Raw genomic sequence first — 24247 nt, 5'->3', positions numbered from 1 at the left:
TCTGAATTGTGAATACATTGCAAAATAATTTATGTCGATTCATGAAGTTTGAAAGAAGTTACAGCAATGCGCGCAATTTGGGGAGTGTGCTTTTGGCGGAGATATAAACTGCGCCTTCCGCCTAATCTCTATTAGTGTTTGTGAACATGGTAGCCTGAGGTCCCCAGGTACGTAACCGATGTCAAGTTAGAGGCTAGTGAGTTAAGAAAATTTGTGAAAGATCCATTCTTTGGCCTGGAGAACCATACCTACTATGGATTATTAGAAGGACTATTAATAAACATATTTTCTGTAATTTGTGGATCACCTGGTGTAATATTGTGTAAACATTTCACATTAAATACTGTAATACGTAGTGCAAGTTGAGTGCACTTAATGAACCTTTCAACTTCCATATTTGTTACAAATCGCAAATGTCCTTTAAAAAATATACATATTAAATATAACATAATTTATACTTATAGAATAATTGATTTATATTGTTCAAGATTGCAGAGGGGTGAGCTAAAGCCAGGATTGATTTATTCTGAAATGAAATATAATCATAAAACAGTCAAATGTTGAAGAGCGAGTGCTCATCATCCCCCGAAATTCCGACGTTTATCACTTAATAAATAAATACATCTCGTGGACAAGTATTAAAATAAATAACAGCCATCTGAAAATTTTGTGAAAATTATTTTAATTCAAATATCATTTTCACGTAAATATATATTTATCATTATTTTATATTTTATATAAATCAAATAATTTAATATAACATTCAGTATGTCATAATATGATAATCTGTGGCGTCATCAGCAATCAGTCGCGGCACAAAGTGGCCCATTCAATAACTTAGTTCTCAAGCCACCAGTCTCAATCTATAATATCTAAACAAGTTAATGTTTTCGGGAATAAAAATTCTCTGTGATCACCAAAGAGTATGATAATAATAAACTCAACGGTTCAAACTTTCATAACTCAGAGAGTATTAATGAAGAGGAAAGATATCTTGCTTTTACACGATTCACACAGATGATCTGTGTGACAGATCTGCCATGATAATACATCTTATACTTCTGTCAGACACGGGCACGATCACATATGTCAGTTGTAGGAATCTCGGCGTAACCAGGACGACGTGGTGCCGCGCGCAGTACGTTCTCTTGGTTACGAGGCTGATCAGGAGCAATACCACGTGTCAACATATCTTCCATCAGCACCTCCTCGTACGTGGGGATATCTTGATCCTGGGATTGGTTGGTTTAGTGAATACTGAGCAGTGATTGGTTGCTGTAGATAAAAAATTATGATAAATTATGAATAGGTGTAAAAATTAAAAAATACAAACCATAGCAGGAACGCAAGGCTTGAATCTCCTATCAAGGGCCCGGGGCAGCACTCCGTGATCCAGTCTGAAGAATAATTGACATATAACATTAAAGTTGAACTAAAACCCACAAAAAGAAAACGTCGTTTCACAAACTGAGCTAGAAGTAGAACCCACAAAAAGAAAACGTCGTTTCACAAACTGAGCTAGAAGTAGAACCCACAAAAAGAAAACGTCGTTTCACAAACTGAGCTAGAAGTAGAACCCCCAAAAATAAAATGTCGTACCTGACGTGAGGCTGGTTGTTGGTGTTTTCTCTGTAACGACGTGAACACTTGAAGAGGAGGACAACTATGATAATGAGGAGAACGAAGGATACACTGAGGACAACGTACAAAACCCAGCTTTGTATACCAGCTATCAGGGGGTAATTGTCAGGGGTAAATATCAGGGGTAATTATCTACTTGAACTCTGTGATTCACGCAAAAAAGCACTTTAGTAACCCCCTAAACAAAAGAAATTACCTGACGGTGCCTGAGGTGATCCGATAGCTTCAGTACGATCCGGATGAAATTGCAGGTGACTTTGAACGATGAACAATTCAGAAGCGCGTACTATGTCGTAATCAACTATGTAGTTGCGGATTTTAGATGCTATCTTAGAGCTCTCGTACCCAGCACCTTCTATTCCGTCTGAAAGTTTACTGAACTGAGTAGGGGCCGGGTGGGGGGGGGGGGGGGGGGGGGGGTAGAATAGGTACGCACACTATTTTCTTCAGAAAAGCTATCTTCTCAACATCCTCCCAATCTGATAAGTTTAAAGTAACAATAGCGACAAGCTGTCACGTCTCCACCTCAGCCCCCATTCCCCATATTAGTACTAAATATGAATCTATTGTATTAAGTACTAAGTATTGTAACGAATCTTTTGAACTTTTCTCCCATCTTTAAATGTTTTAAAAGCTTGGTGCTCCCCGCTCACGCCAAGCTTTTGTCCCCCTAAGTATTTAAATACTGAAAAATAAGTATATATTCAGACGACACCTCCAAAAGTCTATATTTCTTTCGTAGGGTGCCCTACTAACAGAGTCATGATCTGATTTGCTGCATGTGCATCCTTCACAGCATCTTTTGGAGTTTATATTATAAATATGGGGTCGTTTACATATTACGCAATCAATATTTCAGCAATTCCCCCCTCCCCCCTCCTTAATCAACCGTAACTAAGACCCAACCTCCCCCCCCCCCCCCCTTTGACTTTTTCTCTGGAAATCATATTTCTTTACGTTTCATGCTACCCTGATCATGATGAGCCGTAATCATTGTTATGATATCCGTCCAAGCACCTTTCAAACTACTTACTTTAGCAGCCGGTTGTAGTAGGGGGGTCAATGACATAGAATGGAGAATTCTATGCCGTTTTAAAATTAAAAAATTGTAAAAACCCAAGTTTTTACAAAATTTCGACCTAGTAAAGCAGGATGATGATTAATCAATCTACACTCAACTGTCACGACGTCACGTTACTTTTTAAACCTTCAACAATTTTCCAGCTCGAACACAAGGGTCCCCCTGCCCCTTGTATGTTGTATACATTTTGTAAAATTTGTAAAAAAATCTGTTTTTCAAATATTTTAAATTTGGTACTACGTTTTGCTTTTCCAAGCTGAAAAAAATACAGTAAAATATTTCCGAAATTCAAAAGTCTCCGAAATTCATAAGTTTTCATGTTTTCTATCTAGATTTCGGAGTCCCCACCTCACCCTCGATATACGATCTTGGAGTCGAGGCTCCCCTTTGTAATTCGATCTCGGAGGGCAGGTCTCCCCTATGCAATGCGAGTTTGGAAGCTGGGAGACTGCCTTTCAATGTACGCATCGAGAATGACTCTCACCCTGATCATTAATTAGTCAAACACATTTTTCAGGACCTAGCCCTCGAGAATTTTTCCTGAAAATTAATGATTGATATCCGTCCAACCACCTTCTAAACTACTTGCTATAGTCGGATATCCGATTAATCTCTAAATTTTATCACTATCACAGTGAAATTGAATTAAAATATTGTCAAATTGAATTTAATTGTTATTATTCTAGAGGGTAAAAAAGAAAATTTTGGTTACGTAATCAACGACCAAACCCCCCCCCCCCCCCCCCCCCCGTAATCAACCGTAAGCATTTGGAAACCCCCTCCCCCTTCGGCTGATTACGTAATATTTGAACGACCCCTATGTATCCATAAATTGCCAGGTATAAAGTGCAAGTGCGCGTTGCCATGTAGAATTGTTGTTCATGAGCATCTGAATCGGTAAATTGCTTTTTATTGCAACATAGTCTCCATTTATAACTATACTAGAAACAGAATTAGGATCACTAGTCACTACTAAACTTAGTAACCAAACTGTCAGTCTCTGCTTGATCAGATGGTTATTGATATTAATTTAATGTCATTTAATGTATAGTAATTTAATGTTTAATTTAATTTAAATTAAAGTTTTTTGTTTAAGATTTGATATTATTACAAATACCTGCAGTTCAGGAGGGAATGTTCTATATGGTAATTGTTGTGATGATTCTAATAAAGTATGGGCAATTAGAAGAGCCCCAAAACAGACATCCAAAGCACAATGAAGCTGGAGCCTCCAGATCCGGCAATTCTAAGAACCCGACAACAAATTCGGATCACTGTTACGAGTTCTACACGGCTGACGTATCTCGCAAATTATCGTTTGGTGAGGTGATCACAAATGTCTCTGCTGAAAGTGTGACTGCTTGCAAGATGTACTGTTGGTATCACAAAACCTGCTGCTCATTTACTTTTGACTCAACAACATCAAATTGCAGCATTTACGACCACTTTCCCCTTCATAATTCATCATCTCAAGGAAATCATTCATCTTTTGATGTTCAAGGAAACATTGAATGCTTGATGAATTTTGAGGAAAGTCCATCGGTGCCATGCAGGACAATCAAAAGCGCAACAACAACAAATAAGGATTCAAAGGGAGTTTTGATGAAGAACGTGAACAGTAGACTGTGCTTGGGGTTTGGGAAATTGATGGAGTTGAACTGGAAAGATTGCACATCAGCTATCCCATGGCTATTTGAGAAAAGAATAAATGAAAATGGGAATAAGACCAGATTTAAAATTTACCAAGCAAATTCTCTCAACAACTGTTTAGAAGCGGACGTAACACACCATTCCAGCAGCAAAGTGGCTTCTTTAGCTCTCTGCCAAGACGATAATGTGAATCAGCTCTTTGAAATCATCAGAGGATCAATATTCCAGTTATCTAGCGTGTTAGATCCCATTGATTCAGAAAACAACAACAATTGCTTCTTCTCAATAACAAGTCTGGATAGGTACGTCTACCCTGGGACCTCAAATATCCGCTTAAGCAACCTGAGACTTCTGTTCCCTGAGGAGCACCTTGCCTTGTGTCGAAGAAATAAGTTCAAGGTTGCTAATGGAAACGTTGAAGGTAGACTACCACTATACTTACCGGGCAGCAACATCTCAGTCAGATGCAAACCTGGGTACGGCTTCAAAGAGTTTGACTTCCAATCTACTTTGAATATCACGTGCCAAAATGAAAAGACACATGGTTTGAAGTGTGTGGAACCCGATGCACAGTCAGGAGAGGCGAGTCCGTTGAAAACGATATTGGTTTGTGGTAACGTCGGTCAAGCTGTGATTATCATGCTCTTGGTTGTCTTGGTTATTGTGTTGGCGAAAAAGATAAGTGTATTGAAGGCTGGTCACAGCTCTGATGTGGAAATGAAAAGACAAAATATGAACACTTAATAAAGTCCTTGCTGAACAATTAATCTATTATAGAAACGTTATAAATTTGCACCTGGAATATGGAATCTGGACATTTAGCCCCACAAACATTATACATACAAAAATTTAAAGAATGCTCTGAGCCCAGTGTTATTTGCTATATAGGCAATAGGGATCGTTCACATATTATGTAATCACTTTTTGAACAATTTGTAACCCCCTCCCCCCCTCCGTAATCACTTTTACACATAGCTATTGTGTCAAAATTACACTAGCGTTATCATTTTGAAACCCCCCCCCCCCTCGTCTGATTACGTAATATGTGAACGACCCCATAGCAACAATAGGCTGTATTATCGTAGTTTCTACGCGTTTTACTTCATTGTCAACAGACACGCTATTACGAAACAATACATATTAAATAGATCGATTTACGTCTGAATTGGTTTCATTTTGACATTTAAAAGTTGTAACGACTTCTTAAAAAACAGTTTATTATTTTAGTTGCGATTTTTGTTTTAAAATGTTGCAGTTAAGGCTACGTTTTTTATTGGATGAGTTTCATAGTTTCAAATAAATTCTCATACGAAGAAAATACTGAGAAAAGTATGACCACTGAAAGTAGTATATTATATTTATATCAACAATGGTTAACTCGGAATGTACCTGCGATAGAGTCCGAGACAGTGATCTGAATACTGAGAGTGCTGAGCTCGTACTCTTGTAGGGACACTGTTATTGAGATCTGGTCCTGTAGGAATCAGTGTTACAGGAGCAACCACTCAATCAGTCAACTAGTGAGACTGGTATTATTTAACAGTATATCTCATATCGATCATGTATGCAAAGGATCTATAATAATAACCCCAATAAATGTGTGGGTATGTGTGTATATGTGTACGTGTGTAATTTCCGAACGGCTTAATCAAGAAAACGGTAAGAGTTATGGAACTGGTTTTTTCGGTACAGTTTCGACAACAGTCTGACGAAGCCAATAAGCAAATTTTTAAAAATCAGCCTTTAGTAAGTGGTTAAATTAATGGTTTTGTACTCCAAATGTGATACTAAAGTGTCTCACTTTTTCTCCCTTTCTCACACTCTCTCACCATTTACAGGGGGTTACACAGTACACTAGTATTTTATAATGTCACCAAGTTGAGATCTAACTTACACTAGCTAGCTGATCGTCTTTGAGGAAATTTCCGAGACTCTTCTTGAACTTCTCGAGATAAAAGCCAGCAGGGGGCCTGAATCTCACCTCAGCTCCTGAATACGCAGTTAATTAATGAGCGACTGGTATCGGCCACCCACGACAATATTAACTTGAGTTTAAAGTTTTATCACACATCACGAACAGTATTGAAGATATAGAAGGCTTATTGCATCGTAATTGTCTTATTTAGCTTTGTCAGTTATTCCATGCGGTAGTCCAAAGAAAACAAAGCCATGCTATACCCATGCATGCGCGCGCATAGCGCGCATCAATCCTAGCGCCAAGTCCGATTTAACGATACAGGTGCAAGTTGCTAGTAATAAGCAAAATTGGGCCTTCAGAATGTGACGAAGGAACAATGAACATGGTCTTACCAGCTGCGAGTCTAATAACTCATTATCTATTTATTGAAATGACATTGCCTCCACACTCAAAATATTTAGATACATTGATGTTAAACTAGTTGACTAGTGATAGAAACGTGTGTATTGTTTTAACATTATCTTCTTTAATTAATTACACAAGGGTGAAAGTGTACCTGAAATGACTTCTTACCGCAATAGTGGCAGCACATCCCTTTTGATTTTATTGGCTTGACACAGTCTCGTCGCGGGCACTCCGACGAACAATCCAACTGAAATAAAGTTCGACATAACATCCCTCCAGAATTTAGTCATCAGCAAAGAAGCCCTGAGGCGGGGAACATGTCCTGTAATTTAGTGTAAAATGTAAGTCTGAGGCAATCAAGTTACACGCCAGCTCAGAATTAAATTACAACTTTTAACAAGGTACAACTCTATTATTATAGGGACTGTTATAACGGTTTATATATACAGCGTGTTATATCGGTTTAAAACCACTCTGGGTTTTAACAATAAATACACGACTGGGTACAAAAAAAAACCTTCGACAATTTCCCACAAACTCTGTCGCGAACAGTCTAATCTGCACAACAGGAGTCAGCTGAATACCGCCGAATCAGCTAAATGGGAGTTCACAGCTAAGAAATAGTGTGATGGATAGTGATACCAACCCTCACTGACTGGGAAGTGTGTGAACGACCGTTTAGCCTGAGGGCTATTGAATATTCTACTAAATAACTCTTAAAGATTTGCACGGTAATTGTACAATGTACAGTATATAATGTGTTAAATATACACTCGCCCCCCTTATGTACCGTGTACAACGTACACTATCGATTAGGGTACACTTGACTGGCGGCTAAAGTTTTGACCCCAACAATAGTGCATACAATAATGCAACTGATAAGGATTTAATGTACCTGATTACCACAGAGACATCCCTGATGATTGGTACAGACCGTCCGCCCCGTCACTATCAACTGGGCCAGGTTTATGAACTGCAGCTGTGACCTGCCCGACCCTAGAGCGTAGTCCCTGACATCTTCCGTATCGAGATCTTGTTCTCCTATCTTGAGTGATCCAACTTCAACACTCTTGTCTAGTAGCACGTTGAAGGCTATACTCTGTAGGGGGTGAGATCGTTCAAATTTTAATATTTTATGTTTAAGTTAAAGTTATTATCTCTATTTCTGATGGTGACGAACTGTCCAGTTCAAAGTTCACACGAGACAACTTTTACATATTAACGAGGGTTTCTTTTGGGGTAACACAGGTAATCACAAAGTTCAAGTTAAACTACCAATACCTTTTTATGTTGACGAATAATGTACAGTAAAAGTAAATAGTAGTAGTAAGTACCGGTGGTAATTTACTCAACATGGAAACATTTCCACCATATTTACATTTAGACCTTTACATTTAATTAACATTTTAAACTCCAAAATATTCACATGATATTTACATTTAAACCTAAGCAGTATATTCAGTATGATATTAACATGACATAGTATAAATGTGCGTGAGAAGTTTCTGAATAATGTGCTCGCTCAGTAAGCAGCACAAACATATGCTTGGCAGTCAGATGCTGTCGTGGTGAGCACTTTAAATGATCTTATTTAGATCCTTACGTAATGATCCACACGATCAGAATTAAAATGAGAATTAAGATCATGAGAATTAAGATGAGAATAAAGATCAGCAATGTTTGGAACATAATAACCTGGATCAGCTCAGATAAGAAGTAACGACAATAATGAAAAGTTGTCTTGCAATAATCCAAAGGAAATAGATCAATGAAGGGAACCTGCTAATAGATATTTTAAAGGCAATAAGTAGGGTGGTTTAAAAACGTCGACCTTTACAAATTTTGTGATATTTGGGATAAATGATGTCCAAAATACCCTTTGTCAAATTATATGCCAAATTGCCATAGATAACGCTATATATTTAAAATGCTTAACATCTAGGTAAAATGTCGTAGCTACCCCACATTATAAGAGTTCACATTACATATAGAGGGTGTGGCTGAGAATACCAGATAAGTTTAGAATGACAAAAATGACACACCAACACTCAACACGTTGTAACTTGTATATGGGTGAAATGACGTAGTATTAAACCATGCGTAACTAGAAATATGGGAAATATGTCACCTTACTACAATTACTGAAAAATTTGATACGTCTTAACAAGAATTTGCACTCGATAGATTCCCAGTTCCACAAGTGGGAAATTCCTGTGTATAAATAAATCTTGGGAAAGTTTACAAATTCACAGTTCGTATTTGAGAAACTGTCAAAACCTCCCTACACGTAACGCATGGTAACGATATGAAGTTCTAGTGATTCCACTTATGCGTACTTTGTGAAGTTCACCAAGGTCGGTATTATGAACTGAATTTAATTATACAGGTAGGACTAAATGTCACATTACGAAACGAGCGTTCTATTACTTTAAAACTTTAGAGTAGACTGGTAGAGTAGACTTTACAGTTTACACCCTAACCCTCCAGTGTAGAGTTAGGGTTAGAGTAAATGTAACTCATGTAAGGGACCCTAACTCTAACACTAACCTACTAATTCTACTCTAAAATCTATCCTAAAATCCACCCTTAGTGGTCGTGTTTCTTGCAAACCATGTCTGATCATGTAGCCTGATAAAGATAACGCTTCTAATTTACACAGAGGTGAATGTGTACAGGACAGGATATGTTTCAAGAGCATGTGTGAGCGTGTAGCATGTGTGTGAGCATGTGTGACATGTGTGATAAGTGTTTTTAATGGTCATAATTTCGTCAGATTGTGATTTGAGTCGTTCAAAATATCCGTAATAAAGCGACTTGTGTACACATTGCATTGTGATGATAACTCTGGATTCTACTAGTGGGACACTACGCTCCATATAATTAAGATGTAATTAGGTTACCTTGAGTTCCTAACTAACTTACACTCGCTACTCACCCTGCTCTGACCCTCAGGGCTCTGGACATCATTACACATAATACCCACACACCCACGAATATATATCATAATGACAGAGAAGGTTCATGATCAATAAAACAGAGCGAAGGTACGTGAGCTCAGAAGAGCGGAGCACGTTGTCAGGAAGTCACGTGATAGCTTGAGTACAGGACTAGAAGTCACGTGATACAATATGAAGATCGAGTACACCACTGTCCACTAGCATTATAGCACACACGTTCTCTTTCACTTCACAAGGAAGTGTGACACATACAGTACACATGCTAATTATAAGAGGTATTATTCGAGGGCGGGTAAATGTTATTGGATCCATCATTCACACCACACATATATCTAGAGGATTATCTTCATTGTTATTAATGTAATAAAGGAGGGTCACTGTGAGATGTTTGGGTACCAGCTGTGAAGAACACAGAGGGGTACACAGTGCAGACACATTGATCCAGTGTCCTGTATTCTGGGGTATTGTTCTTCAGACAATGTTATTAGGTCTCACATTTGATAAGACGTGGTTTGTGATTAATTCATTGCAGCAGCTGTAACAAGTAATCAGCTGTAAGTAATCTCGTGTTATCATCTCGCATGTTATTATCTCACACAACTTAATGGCCTCCCTTCTTCAGCGTCACATGTTAGCATGTTCCTTATAATTGTCTTATTACAGCGGCATTACATGCAGACTGCAGATCACCATATTGTATAATTCAAATTGTAGAGCACCATATTGTAGAGGACCATATTGGATGTAGTGAACAAACAGCGGAAATTCTAACAGTCATGATATAACATTTGCTGTACAGCTAGAGTTGGATTTAACTCTCATTAATCAATACAATATACTAAGTGTACCTTTAATAGTTGTACTTGGGTAAATATGACGAAAGTGAACTTGGGAAGTGTTAAAGACGGTGTTCATCAAACACTAGTCATGTAAAAGTAATTATCCAGATTACTACTCATTAGTGAGTCCTGCCTAATTATACATATCCAATGAAGCATATTATATGTGATGAATCTCACGTTGGAATATTTCAAATTAAAATGTGACGCATTCTTGAATACCCGGTCTACCCTAGCCTAACAGAATTCATTACAATTTAGATTGAGAACAATCTTGAGTGAACGAGGCCATAATGTGATATAATCGTCGAGTTGTACTAGAAACTCTGTCGAGTTGTACGAGTAACTCTGTCGGAACGATACACTCGTTTTATACATTAATCAAGGACTGCCAATCGTGTAAAATTACCGATAAGAAACGTAGTGGGGGGTCTCATCTCTAACATGATACAAACTTTAACTTATTGTCAGGACTCAGGATCTAACAGGAGATTAACTAGAAGATAAAGTGGTAAATAAATACATTTTCAGTAGGCGAATATTACTGATAAATAATACAGATTTTCGTATCTTTTGATGTTTTTCTATGAGAAAAGTTCAAAGTAATTTTCCGAAAAGCATGCTTATATCATGAGTACAACAATATTGGGAATATGATGACATAAATCATAAGATAGTTTAACAACTTCCATTTATTTTAAAGTTATATAATCGTAATACTGTAGCCATATAATATTACAGTGTTGATACACACCATGTCAATGTTACAATAAAATTAGACTTAATAAATTGAGAGATCATAATGTTGTCTATAGATTTTGTTAACAGCAGGGAGGTGAACTTACATAACTAGACTGTGATTTACGACTACTAGCTTTTAGAAGATAATTGATTAATTACCTAACTAAGGAGATCACGTTTTCGCTATCACACATGGGGATCAATTCTTTGTTTTTGTTCATCATTTTTCTAACGTAGAAACAGCTTTAAATACCCGTAGGTACCGTTAGTACCGCAAAAACCACAAAAATATTGTTACCTTGTTAAAGATGACCTCGTCAGTCCAACAAGGGATCCTGTCACTGTCAGCAGTGTTGAAGATACCGTCTTGAGATGGAGAGTACCAGTTGTTGGGATCTCCCCAGCTGTACTGTCGCGCTGTGTATGTGTTACTCACGGGACTTGCTGCAAATGGGAGTCTCTTATCAAACAGAAGTATTTATGAAAGAGCAACAAAACAGCATAATAATACACATTGAAATGAGGCTACTTATTAGCACTAATTAGATCTAATTAGCTACTAATTAGCACAAAGGACCAGAAGAAGATACTTACAGCACTGCCCAGGTCCGAGACCGGAGAGACTGAAGCTGATGCTTGAACGTTCCCCAAACATTATCTCCCCAGTGCTCGGGAACTCCAGGGAGTTGAGGTGAGCTCTACTTGACACTAACACTGAGTAGTCGTACCCTGGAGAGGTATTCTTACAAGAACATGATGTGTTTTATGTTTTTTGTCAAATCATCAATTCAAAAAATTGAATTTAGCTGAGAAAATTAGTTTGAAGTTTCAGAAATGGACTTGAGAGAAAGTAATTCATAACAAGAATTTCGCCGCGGTTACACCACGCACGATTAATTTTCCCTGCTTAAACCGTTAACATTTGCAACTAAACGAAAAGATAATTTTATCGATTAATAAAAATTAGATATTGGATTATTTTGTTGTTAAAAAGTTGCAGTATTTTCATCGTAATTTGTCATTGCGCGCGTGCAGGATAATCGAATATTTAGTACGCCGCGCACAAACTTTGGGCTAATTTAATTTGAACGGCATCGTTTGACAATTGAAATTCGCGTTGGATACTGCAATTAACTAACACATGCCGAGCGTCGCGCGCAGCATAACAGACGCTTCCTATACTCATAATTATAGGGGAGTGGTCTATATTGCGAAGGAGCAGACTTTTGTCGTCAACGTAGGACCGTCGGGCCACCTCATATATCCAAACCCGATTACTTATTCCCTACGATCTTTTTGCCTTCGGCAAGAGCAGGGAAAAAAATTATTTTGCACAGCAGCAATGAAAAATGGAAGAGAGAAATAAGAAAGGTAATATGACAAATTCAAAAAGGAACTAACCGAGATCAGACAAAATGACAGGGTCACATGGGTCTGGGGAGACATCCCAGTTTATAGGATTGTTCCAGTTATTGGAGTGAAGCCAGTACTTTCTCACAACACCGTTACTTCCTTCAGCACACAGCACAGCTGAGTTGTGAGCGGATTACAACCACGGATTATAACAGATTTTTTCAAAAAATTTGAAGAAGAAGAATTGAATCGAAAAACCTAAATAAAAACACTTTACACGAATAATGCTATAGAAATACCTGATAAAATTAAAAGTATCGTCATTTTCGGCTTTTTTCTACATCATTCTTTACAACATTTATGCTGCAATTAAATTTTCATTAAAGTAAACATCAATGTTGTAAAACATGTGTGTTTGTATGTGTAGACATGTGGCATAGAGTGGCGATTAATTGAATACCTTTTTAAAGAGTATTGTTAAGCAAACTGTTAGGGAGAACTATATTGTGTTTTATCCCCTCCAATCTTATTCCACAACGAGACCTACACAAATATCAACAATGTATTGTTGCAACAGCTAATTCTGAAAAATTATAATTCAATATAATGAACTATCTGTCATCTTTGAGACTGGTTTTGAGAGAATTCAGATCAGGATCCAAACTTAACTTCAATATCCAGGCAAGGGTGCACATAGTTTACTTTGCAACTTTCAGGGATTTAAAGCTATATAAGCAATTAAGAATTATTCATTAAAAATCAAAAATCAATATACCGATCATGCAGCAGCTGCTGCTTGCAATAAACATATTATAAATAAATCAGCAGAGGCTTGGGGTGGTTTCAAGTGCCGATGGTCACTACTTATCGCCGAATTTGAGGGCAACCTGTGCTCGAAACCAGCTCAACCCTCCACTATGCCAATATGAATATACAAAAATATGAAAATGTAAGAATCTAAGATTATATAATAAAGATACCTAGTCAAGCATTGCATCATTTAATGGGACTTACAGAGCACGAAATTCTTCATCAAAGACCTCTAGCCTCTAGGCCTTTACACATAATATAAGAAATTAGTGTGATCAAAATTAAAAATTGTCCCCTGTAGTCGACTAAATGTATATACAGATTACAGACCCCTCCATGAGTGAGGATGCAAGAAAACATCGTTAAACATCAAATGAAACAACGCAACAGTTTCAACCTTGGAACTAGAAGGAAGTAAGAACACTGAAAACTCAAAACTGGAAATGCTTAATTGACGATGTCAATTCTTCGCAGCTCAGCGAGGCCCAGTAGCTCATCTCGCCGATCTAACGAAGCATTATTGTGATCTAACGAAGCATTATTGCGAGAAGCATTATTATATATATTATATATTGGATGCACGGTCCGACCCAGTAACTAAACGTATCGCGCTACAATGGAAATGCATTCTTGTAAAAGTACAAAGTATGTAATAACAAATAATGCATTAGTGCTCGATTCTGAAAGTACGAATAATATATTTATACATATAATATTACTTGATCTTTGTAGTAATTACACCAAATATATATATTTAGATGAACATTTTCAGTTATAATTAAAATTATTGTCAGTGGACAATGTCCACCAAATGGAAACAAAGCTAAATTGCTGGAATGAAGTGCAAAGTGCGCGCAAAATGAAATTGATACGCAAATTGATACGGTGTGCGGTGTGACTTGTCATACGTTGCATGCCACTTTTGGCGCGCGAAGCGCGCGCCGCCGAAGGATACGAAACATGTATCAAGGTGTGACTAGAGGCAAGATCAGGTGGTTAAATTTAAACAGACGGCTTGACCTCAGCTCGCGCGCGACATCAAATGATTTTTACGCTTGCCACATTCCGATTTTCAAGCAGACAGCATGAGCACGTGACACAATTCAGCCAATCAAAGTAGGTAGTGCGCCATCGACAGTGAGCCGCGCGTGTCGATTGTAGGATGGTTTTTTAGCGCTAATTTCGGTCAGCACAATTTTCTTCAAACAAATAGATATTAAGTATCCTTCCCGACCTCCAATTGCAACAAAAATTGGTAAGCTTTAATAGACTTACAAGGAAAGTGTCCGAAAAGTTTAAAGCATATCATATCCAACCATCAGACATAAAATGGGGCAAAATACGCTACTTTTAGCTGTTACATAATTATATTACAGCTAAAAGCAGCGCATTTTGCCCCATTTGGAACATTATATCAACTTCCATATCCACCAAATTTGTCGGACAGTTGTTACTCATGTTTGTAGCGCGATGCACTACTGGGTCGCGCGCGCATCAAATAATGCTTCTCGCAACCACACTTCGGTAGATCGGCAAAATGCACCACTGTGCCTCACCGAGCTGCGAAGGATTGACATCGTGAATCAAAACAGTTGTGAAAGCTTTATTGAAACTGGAAGGTCGTCGCCAATTTTCAGAATGATCTCATTCAAGGAACCGAAGATATATCCGAATATTAATTGTTAATACCACAAAAATCAACGAATTTGGTCAAATTACGCGACTTTTACATATTTTTACAGCTACTTTTGCTCCAAAAGCCGCGCACCATCAAATATGGCCTGGCACCTCTTTACTGGGCCGCGCTCAGCCTGTCATTCCGCCTAATCTCTATTCGGTTTACCAACATTAAAGCCTGGGGTCCTCAGGTAAGGCACCTTTAGGCGAAACTCACTGATCTTCCCAAAAAAGGTATGACAAATTTGGTATTGTGAAAATTCTCACAGTCTCTAAAAAATTGACCATTGTTAATGGTGATCTGGCCCGGCGCGCGCTACTTCGAAGAAATTTAGACGAGTATAACATCCACCAAAAAAAAACAAAAAAAAATCCGAGCAAGTTTATTTTTATCGTGCACCCCCTAATCAGAGGACAGGAATCCGCAAAGTTAAAGTTGCAAACTTTTGATCGGCCCAAAATGAGACTTTTCTGGAGTGTGGAGATTTTGAGATAACTGATCAACGACTACTTTGTCTTAAATTTTCCTTTTGGGTCGAGGTATTATAACCTTAGTTTTGCGAAACGAACATTTTGTTGAAAACCATGAGTCGTTTGTATATCTTTTATTTTTGAAGTTAGGCCCCTACCAATAAGGTATTACTATTCTGTGTTCTGGGCAGTGAGGACTGAGGCAGAAAGTTGTATCGCGCGGCCGGCCTTCGCCTCAATACTATGGCTAGGGGGTGCACCATAAAAATAAACTTGCTCGGATTTTAAAAATTTTTGTACCAATGTTTTCTAGAGACTGTGAGAATTTTCACAATACCAAATTTGTCATACCTTTTTGGAAAGATCAGTGAGTTTCGCCTAGGTGCCATATTTGATGGTGCGCGGATTTTGGAGCAAAAGTAGCTGTAAAAGTCGCGTAATTTGACCAAATTCGTCCAAATTTGACCATTTTTGTCGTATTATTCGGATATATCTTCAGTTCCTTAAATGAGATCATTCTGGAAATTGGCGACGACCTTCAAATAGGGCTTTCACATCTGTCCGAAAAATTTGGTGGATATCGGAGTTGATATAGTGATCAGAATGGGGCAAAATACGCTGCTTTTAGCTGTAACATAATTTCTGATGGTTGGATATGCTTTAAATTTTTCGGACACTTTCCTTGTAAGTCTATGAGTAAGCTTACCAATTTTTGTTGCAATTGGAGGTCGGGAAGGATTCTAAATATCTATTTGTTTGAAGAAAATTGTGCTGGCCAAAATTAGCGCTAAAAAACCATCATACAGTCGGCACGCGCGGCTCACTGTCGATGGCGCACTACCTACTATGGCCATGGGGTCGTTCACATATTACGTAATCAATATTTTGGCAATTTCTACCCCCCTCCGTATAATAGTAATCAACTGTAATCAAGACCGAACCCCCCTCCTATATTAGGAGCTAACACACGCAAGCGCGCTATATCACGCGCATGTGACTTAAACACTGCAAATATCATTGGTCATCTTTATATTATTATTATTATATAACTTTATTCAAATCAAAAATAGAACATAAAGAACATCTTGATGACCTGATAAGTCACCAAGAGAAAAATAACACAGAATAAACTAAATCATGCTTAACTCTCTCCATGCTTTTCTATCTGTTGCAAAAAGTCTTAAATGGTATAAATCGTCTGTATTTACAAGTCTAAAGTTTCTGTCACTTAAATCGTTCAAAATAGTTTTTAACAAGTTTGACTGGTGTCGTCCGACTCTACCTCTCATCAAACTCTGACTCTCTACAGCAAAATGTAAGGCAAGCTGGGCAGGTGAGTTATTATCACTGCGGAGGATGTGACCAAGCATTCTCCACCGTGCACGAGCAACACGCTCACTTAGTGGAACAACTTCGCAGCGTTTGTATAGAGTCACATTTCGTATGACATTAGGGTAGGTCATGCCGATGATCGTACGGAGATGATTCCTGTGGCAGACATCAAGTTTTTGAAGGAGTTGTTTAGATGTTGCCCAACTGTTGCAATTATACATCAGTATTGAAACAACTTGTGCTTCATATATCTTGAGTCGAATCTTCAAGGGTATACGTCTACCTTGTTCCCAGACTTTTTTGTAGTTCTGAAAAGCAATGTTTAGCAAGTATACATCGTCTCTTGACATCTTTGATGCTACACAACTTAGAGCCTAAAGAGATAGATGACCTCCAAGGTTCTCTACCTCTGAGTGGCTCTCCTTTGTCATCAACCTCGTTCTTGCCGGCCAGATAGAAGTGGGTGAACTCGGTTTTTGACTCATTGGACAAAAAGATTCCACTCTTCCAATACTCTTTACATATTGGCAACAAAGACTCCAAGTTGCTTTTATCCTCATCAGTAAAATCAGCATCATCTGCATACTCCCACTCGAGGGGTAACAGATTCTCAGCTTATGGGAGGGTTAGGTCTTAGATAGGGACATAACAGCACGCAGGTGTAAAGTGCTGCTGCCAGATATAGAGTGAACAAGTTTCCAGACAAACTGTCGCCTTGAAAAGCTCCAATCGTGACAATTAACTCTCCCGATATTGTTGAGTTCACTTTGATCTTCAGTTTTAGTATTTGCGAGCAAATACCTTACCAGTCGAATGTCGTCCTCACTACAACCAGCATCAGCTAAAATGTCAAGTAATACCGACCTCTTTATGGTATCAAGAGCAGAGGACATGTCAATGGCCCATCTTATGAAGAGACCCACGTTTTCTTTGACAACTGACACTAGTATTCGCTGGGTCCAAACGATATTTGCACAACTATGGCCAGGTTTATAGGCATTCTCCAAGGACCAGTGTATTGAGATACTTGCCTTTGGATTGCGCTTCAAGACTATCGTGGACAATATCTTTCTAGTAACGTTTAGTAGGCAAAGTGGGGGCGCAAACTCTTAGGGGGGCCTAGTTGCTTTCCAGGTTTTTGGAGCGGAGTAAGGTAGCCCTCTGTGAAAGAAGGTACATGTTCATGGGAGCTCAAAGGATCGATTAGGTAAGTTGTGCAAATGTGGAAAAAAAGATTTCTGGAGAGTGGTTGAGAAATTCGTTTGGGATCCCATCTGGTCCAACAGCTGTACCGTTCTTGAGTTTCTTGCCGCAAGCTCAACTTCAAACGCTGTAATGGGGTTTTTGAAGGGCCTAGGGTTACCTGTGAGACGGTTCTAGTGGTGGTTCACTGTCAGGTCCAGTGTAGTGTTCTTCGAAGTACTGGCGAATGATTTCAGCCTTGTCTCGTTCATTATCTACCAGTTGGTTGTCAGTGTTGAAAACAGACACAGAGCCTGCAACCCGTTTTCTGTTTGCCTGATAGTTAACGAGCAGCTTCAAACATTCTCCGTCCTTCGTCTATGGGTGGCTATAGAGTTAGCTAGGCTTTTTGCTAACTCAACTCTCATTGTTTTCAACCGTTTAGTAATGTCGTTTGAGAGCCTGTTGATTTAGCTCTGAGAGCTGTCCTGTCTCTGTATTCGTTGTTGTTCAGTTGTTGTAAAAGTTGTTTCCTTTCTTCAGACATGCTACAACTTGACTGTCAGAGGAATGATTCCTCTTTCGCTGTGGCTCGCGAAAACCCACAGTGGAAACAGCAGCTTCTTTAACTTCACCAAAAAGTATATCAAATTTGCTGTTCCGTGTTGTTGGAGGTAAAGTCAGGATCTGATACAGTTTGCTCAAGTTTCTGACGAAGTTCTTGCTGATATTGGTTGTTGAGCCGTGTTTGCTTCCAATCAAGGTTGTTGTGTTATATGTCTTCTGAAATGCTCTGCTCTCCCTGTACAAAATAAGCGCTGCGAAAAATCTGCCTTGGCACAACAAGTTTGGTGGTCACTTGCGGTGCTTTGTACCTGCATATGACCTGGCATCAGTTAGCAGTGCCTTGCTTCGGGACTTGCAGAGTATGAAGTCAATCTGTTGGAAATAAGGTTACTTTCCTGGTTGCTCGATCCCGAATCCAACCAGTCCGTGTGGTAATGTGTCTGCTGCTATGGGAGAATGAAGTGTTGGCAGCAAACAGGCCATTAGCATGAGAAAGTGTAGCAACCTTTCACCGTTTCATTCCTCCTCCCAACACCATGTCTACCAATATTCACATGTAAACCATTTTCTACATCAACAGGGCTTCTTTTGCCAAGTTTGGGCATTAAAGTCGCCTAACATCCATACTTCAAATCTAGCAGGTACACTGATAGCCTCGAGTAGCTCATCGTAAAATTGAGTTGCTAATCGGGGATTCTGAACTGACTTGGGATTCGTAGGGCTGTAACAATTAACAATTCTGATATGACAAGGGGGTTGATCCACCCTTTAGCACTTAATTTAAAGTCCATATAAACAACTCTGTCACTGATCTATGATGAGATACTATACATTCCAAAAAACGCTTGTTAACAATAAACCCAAGTCCACCGTGTCTATCGTGTCTCTGATTCTACCCCCCCTCCGTATAATAGTAATCAACTGTAATCAAGACCGAACCCCCCTCCTATATTAGGAGCTAACACACGCAAGCGCGCTATATCACGCGCATGTGACTTAAACACTGCAATATCATTGGTCATCTTTATATTATTATTATTATATAACTTTATTCAAATCAAAAATAGAACATAAAGAACATCTTGATGACCTGATAAGTCACCAAGAGAAAAATAACACAGAATAAACTAAATCATGCTTAACTCTCTCCATGCTTTTCTATCTGTTGCAAAAAGTCTTAAATGGTATAAATCGTCTGTATTTACAAGTCTAAAGTTTCTGTCACTTAAATCGTTCAAAATAGTTTTTAACAAGTTTGACTGGTGTCGTCCGACTCTACCTCTCATCAAACTCTGACTCTCTACAGCAAAATGTAAGGCAAGCTGGGCAGGTGAGTTATTATCACTGCGGAGGATGTGACCAAGCATTCTCCACCGTGCACGAGCAACACGCTCACTTAGTGGAACAACTTCGCAGCGTTTGTATAGAGTCACATTTCGTATGACATTAGGGTAGGTCATGCCGATGATCGTACGGAGATGATTCCTGTGGCAGACATCAAGTTTTTGAAGGAGTTGTTTAGATGTTGCCCAACAACCATATTTTTCCCGGTCATTAATTCTCCCAGTAATAAATTAACCCGCTATAATATTCCCGAGTAAGGTAATCAAGATTAGACAATGAATGAAATAATCGCAAAGCACTTACTAAACGATAATTGGTTTAAAAAACGAAAATTTTGACTACATAATTAACGAAAATTACCCAATTGCTATTTCGAAAATCTTTTTGGCGAGTCCAGACTATGGTCTAGTCTAAACTTTTACAAAGCCTTAGAGAAAGAGATGCAACGTAGCGCCGCCGGATTGGTACGTTGTAAACAGACAAGATAAAACACTTTTGATAAGATTCTGTGAAATGAATTTTAATTTAATAATTAACTCTTAATTTAATAATTAACTACTTTAATAAATAACTCGTGACAGTCGAGTGTAGAGTGATTAATCATCATCCGTAATGGAGGGGTGGTAAGAGTCTAAACTTTTACAAAGCCTTAGAGAAAGAGATGCAACGTAGCAGCGCCGGATTGGTACGTTGTTGGTTGTTATGTAAACAGACAAGATAAAACACTTTTGATAAGATTCTGTGAAATGAATTTTAATTTAATAAAAGCATTTATTTGGCTACATTTATCATCATTATCATATTATATCTTGCAGTCATCAATGTACTTAAAAAATTCGGAGCCAAGTGAAAGATTTTACCATCTTTGGATTATAAAGAGTGCAACATTCAATCATAAAAATTAGAACATTAACCGTATAAAATCAAAACTTTAATCAGGATGTATAAATCAACTTGCCGAGTAACTAATTTGTTAGCCGTTCCCAAAAAAGTGCTTAATGCCGAAAGGAATGTAAATAATCATACGAACAGAATATTAATGATGGAAAAATATTATAAGGAAAACGCATCGATAAAATTGCGAAAACTAATAACTTTAACTCTTAAAACTCGCTTTCGGTGAAAATGTCACCGTGCGATCTTGTTCTACTCTATACTTCTAAAAGTCTGACACTGATGACCACCTTAGCATATTCAAACTGTATCAGTGTTTCAATGAAACGCGGGCATTGAACTGAAGAAGTCCTATATATTTAATTTAATAGGCAGTGTCTCTGAAGTAGAGACAAGTTGAGACATCTCCTTTCAAGAGGAACTCAAGGAGGAAGCGTCCGAGTTGTTGCAGTTATTGTGTATCTCAGGGATCAGAATGGTTGTGAGAGCGTCCGTCTCGTCCTGACTAGACGCCTGCAAATACACACTAATAACTAATCACTAATTACTAAATACACACTAATTACTAATAAAAAACCCTGAACTTAACTATAATTATATAAGATGTAAATTACAAATTGTAAATTTCATGTTGCAATTTAATTACACTCATACATACAATAGCAAGAAGGAATCCTCAATATTGTTCACTTTTAAGATTTAGGATTTTGATAATGCCAATTATCAAATTGATAGTAGATAAAAGATGAAAGTAAGTTAAATATGTATATTAAATGATATAACTAACCATCATGTAGTAAGTTCTCTTTTTAGTGATGACTTCAAACAGAAACTTCTTGTCGGGATACTTGCAAGATCTCCTAGCTAAAATAACTTCCGCCATGTATATTATCCCTGAACAAGAGTTAAGGGTTAACAAATTAATAACTAATGTACAGAGCTGCTCGTGATTTCCTCATTCTAGTCTACATTAATTGGTGATTCTTAAGGGCCCATACACCAAATCTGTCGAGCCCAAATGACTTCATAGGAAGTTCAGAGACCAGGGTCCTTGCCACATTAACATGCCGCCATAAGCAGTAATTCCTTCTCAGATCGAGCGAGTAGAGACTATAATATATTAACTCGTTTTGTACTTAGTTCGTTTAATTACGGCTGGTTAAATTTGGCGGTTTTCGGAAATTCCGCCATATTTTAACCCGCCATTATTTTTACCCGCCATAATAAAACCCGCCGAGTCAACTTTTGGAGTTCTGACAGGGTATTATATGGTATAATAATTGATTATCGTTCTTTTATTACATTGATACAAGCGTCGTAAACTCTATTTCTAGGTATTCCGACCATAACGAGGTGGTTTTAATCGAAAAATCTAATAATTTGGTTGTAATGGACGAACAAGTACTGTTAAACTGATTGATACCGTGCTATGATACTTTTTACCTATTCATACTTACTACCTATTTATATCAACAGGGGGTTCTTTTGCGATAGTCAAAACGCGACAACTAGCGCTGGATGGCGACAACCAGCGCTATCCAGCGCTAGTTGTCGCCATCCAGCGCTAGTTGTCGCTATCCAGCGCTGGATAACGCTGGCCAGCGCTAAATATATTTGTTCGATAATTGTCGCTATCCAGCGCTAGTGCTAGTTGTCGCCATCTATCGCACGCGATAGTTTGCGATGGCCAGCGCAACTGGCCATCGCAAAAAACAGTTCGATAACTAGCACGCTGGCCAGCGCTGGCTAGCGCTGGCTAGCGCTGGCTAGCGCTGGCTAGCGCTGGATGGCGACAACTAGCGCTGGCCAGCGCTAAGCGATAGCCAGCGCAACATTTTTGCGATATTACTCGTCAGCTAGCCAGCGCTGGCCAGCGCTAGCCATCGCTAGCCAGCGCTAGCCAGCGCTAGCCAGCGCTAGCCAGCGCTAGCCAGCGCTAGCCAGCGCTAGCCATCGCTGGCCAGCGCAATGTATCAAAATCATATAATTATAATTGCGATATTACTCGTCAGCCAGCGCTAGCCAGCGCTGGCGAGCGCTGGCCATCGATAGCCAGCGCTAGCCAGCGCTAGCCAGCGCAATGTATCAAAATCATATACTTGCGATATTACTCGTCAGCCAGCGCTAACCAGCACTATCCAGCGCTATCCAGCGCTATCCAGCGCTATCCAGCGCTATCCAGCGCTATCCATCACTGGCCAGCGCAATGCATCAAAATCATATACTTGCAATATTACTCGTCAACCAGCGCTAGGTAGTGCAAGTTATAATAATCAAATATTTGCGATATTAATCGATGGCTAGCGCTGGTTAGTGCTGCCCAGTGCAATATACCAAAATCAAATATTAGCGATATTATTTATCGTCAGCTGACGCTGACTGACCAGCGCAATATATTTGCGATATTTCTTGTCAGCTTAACGCGGGTGATACTCGTAAAATTGACTGACTGACTGACTTAAGGCGGCTTCAGCGTCCGAGTATTGATGCGCTGTCTCCATAAAACTCTATCCGCCATAAGTCCGCCCATTTCTCCAGTGTCGTTGAGACCCGTGTCAGCTCGTAAGCTATCAACATAAGTCATGGCTGGTCTCCCCCTACTCCGCACCCCATGAGTTGGTTCCCAGAGTAGCAAGCGGTTTGCGACTAGTTCTGGGTGCCGGTGGATATGGCCTGCTAGTCGCATCCTGCGCTCTTGGATCTTCATGGTTGCTCTTGGTAGGTTGCCATAGACTTCTTTGTTGGTTTTGCGCTGCTTCCAATCCACATTTAGTGCCATCCTTAGCATTCTGGTGTAGCAGCCATCAATGCGTTTCTTCAATTGCTCTGTCAACGTCCACGTTTCAGAACCATAAAGAAGTATTGACTCCACAGTAGCAACAAATAGACGGATCTTTAGTCCTCTTCTAAGGTCAGACTTCCACATCTTCTTCAACTTGTGGCAGGCTGCCCAAGCCTTAGCTTTTCTGACCCGCAGGTCCCTCTCTGTTGTTGCTATCCATGCTCCAAGGTAAACAAAGTCTGTCACCTTTTCCAGCTGGTTTCCACCACAACTGTTAAGACTACTCGCCTCCTCTGTCATGTTCAGAGTCATGAACTTAGTTTTAGTGTCGTTCATGGCTAGCCCAACACTCAGTGCTGCTTTCTCAAGCCTGTCCAGGAGTAGTTTTGCCCCTTCAATGGTATCAGTGATAAGGGCAACATCATCTGCAAACTCGACGTCTGCGATTTTCTCGGCACCAATCCTTCTACTCCGTGCAGGCCTGAGAGTGAACCCAGAGTCCGAGTCATCATCGTCTATAGTCACTGTCATGATATAGTCAATCACGATAATGAACAAGTACGGGGCAAGAGTGTCTCCTTGCAGTACTCCAGCCAGGATATC

At 39.1% G+C, this 24247-nt stretch overlaps 2 protein-coding genes and 1 long non-coding RNA gene across 4 annotated transcripts in view; all 3 read right to left on the bottom strand.

Annotated features, from left to right (window-relative positions):
- LOC134822751 (heat shock protein 75 kDa, mitochondrial-like) overlaps positions 1-5965 on the bottom strand; it is a 76993-nt gene extending 71028 nt beyond the window's left edge. Inside the window, 1 exon segment of the mRNA XM_063833989.1 lies at positions 5961-5965. The gene's annotated coding sequence lies outside the window, so the exon portion shown is untranslated.
- Positions 287-24247, bottom strand: part of LOC134822755 (protein amnionless-like) — an 81542-nt gene continuing 57581 nt past the window's right edge. Inside the window, exons 2-13 of one of the 2 annotated variants that reach the window (XM_063833997.1) lie at positions 12885-12950; positions 12634-12762; positions 11827-11961; positions 11531-11676; positions 7591-7794; positions 6864-6942; positions 6267-6361; positions 5762-5846; positions 1838-2005; positions 1600-1729; positions 1334-1397; positions 287-1232 (exon numbers count right to left, since the gene is read on the bottom strand). In XM_063833997.1, the coding sequence (XP_063690067.1) occupies positions 1065-1232; positions 1334-1397; positions 1600-1729; positions 1838-2005; positions 5762-5846; positions 6267-6361; positions 6864-6942; positions 7591-7794; positions 11531-11676; positions 11827-11961; positions 12634-12762; positions 12885-12909 (1428 nt within the window). In that variant the 5' untranslated portion in view covers positions 12910-12950 and the 3' untranslated portion in view covers positions 287-1064. Of the gene's footprint in view, positions 1233-1333; positions 1398-1599; positions 1730-1837; positions 2006-5761; positions 5847-6266; positions 6362-6863; positions 6943-7590; positions 7795-11530; positions 11677-11826; positions 11962-12633; positions 12763-12884; positions 12958-24247 lie in introns of those variants that run through there. The other variant, XM_063833996.1, reaches the window with a different exon arrangement.
- LOC134823334 (uncharacterized) lies at positions 20833-21752 on the bottom strand. Its single transcript, XR_010161277.1, has 2 exons — positions 21650-21752; positions 20833-21375 (listed from the first exon to the last, which is right to left on the bottom strand). It is a non-coding gene; the product is annotated as an uncharacterized LOC134823334 (long non-coding RNA).

The sequence above is a fragment of the Bolinopsis microptera genome, chromosome 11, assembly GCF_026151205.1.
Source record: "Bolinopsis microptera isolate Bmic1 chromosome 11, MBARI_Bmic_1.0, whole genome shotgun sequence".
Classification (NCBI taxonomy): Eukaryota; Metazoa; Ctenophora; class Tentaculata; order Lobata; family Bolinopsidae; genus Bolinopsis; species Bolinopsis microptera.
Note: the sequence above shows the minus strand (reverse complement) of the source record. Positions and strands in the feature narration are given on the sequence as shown.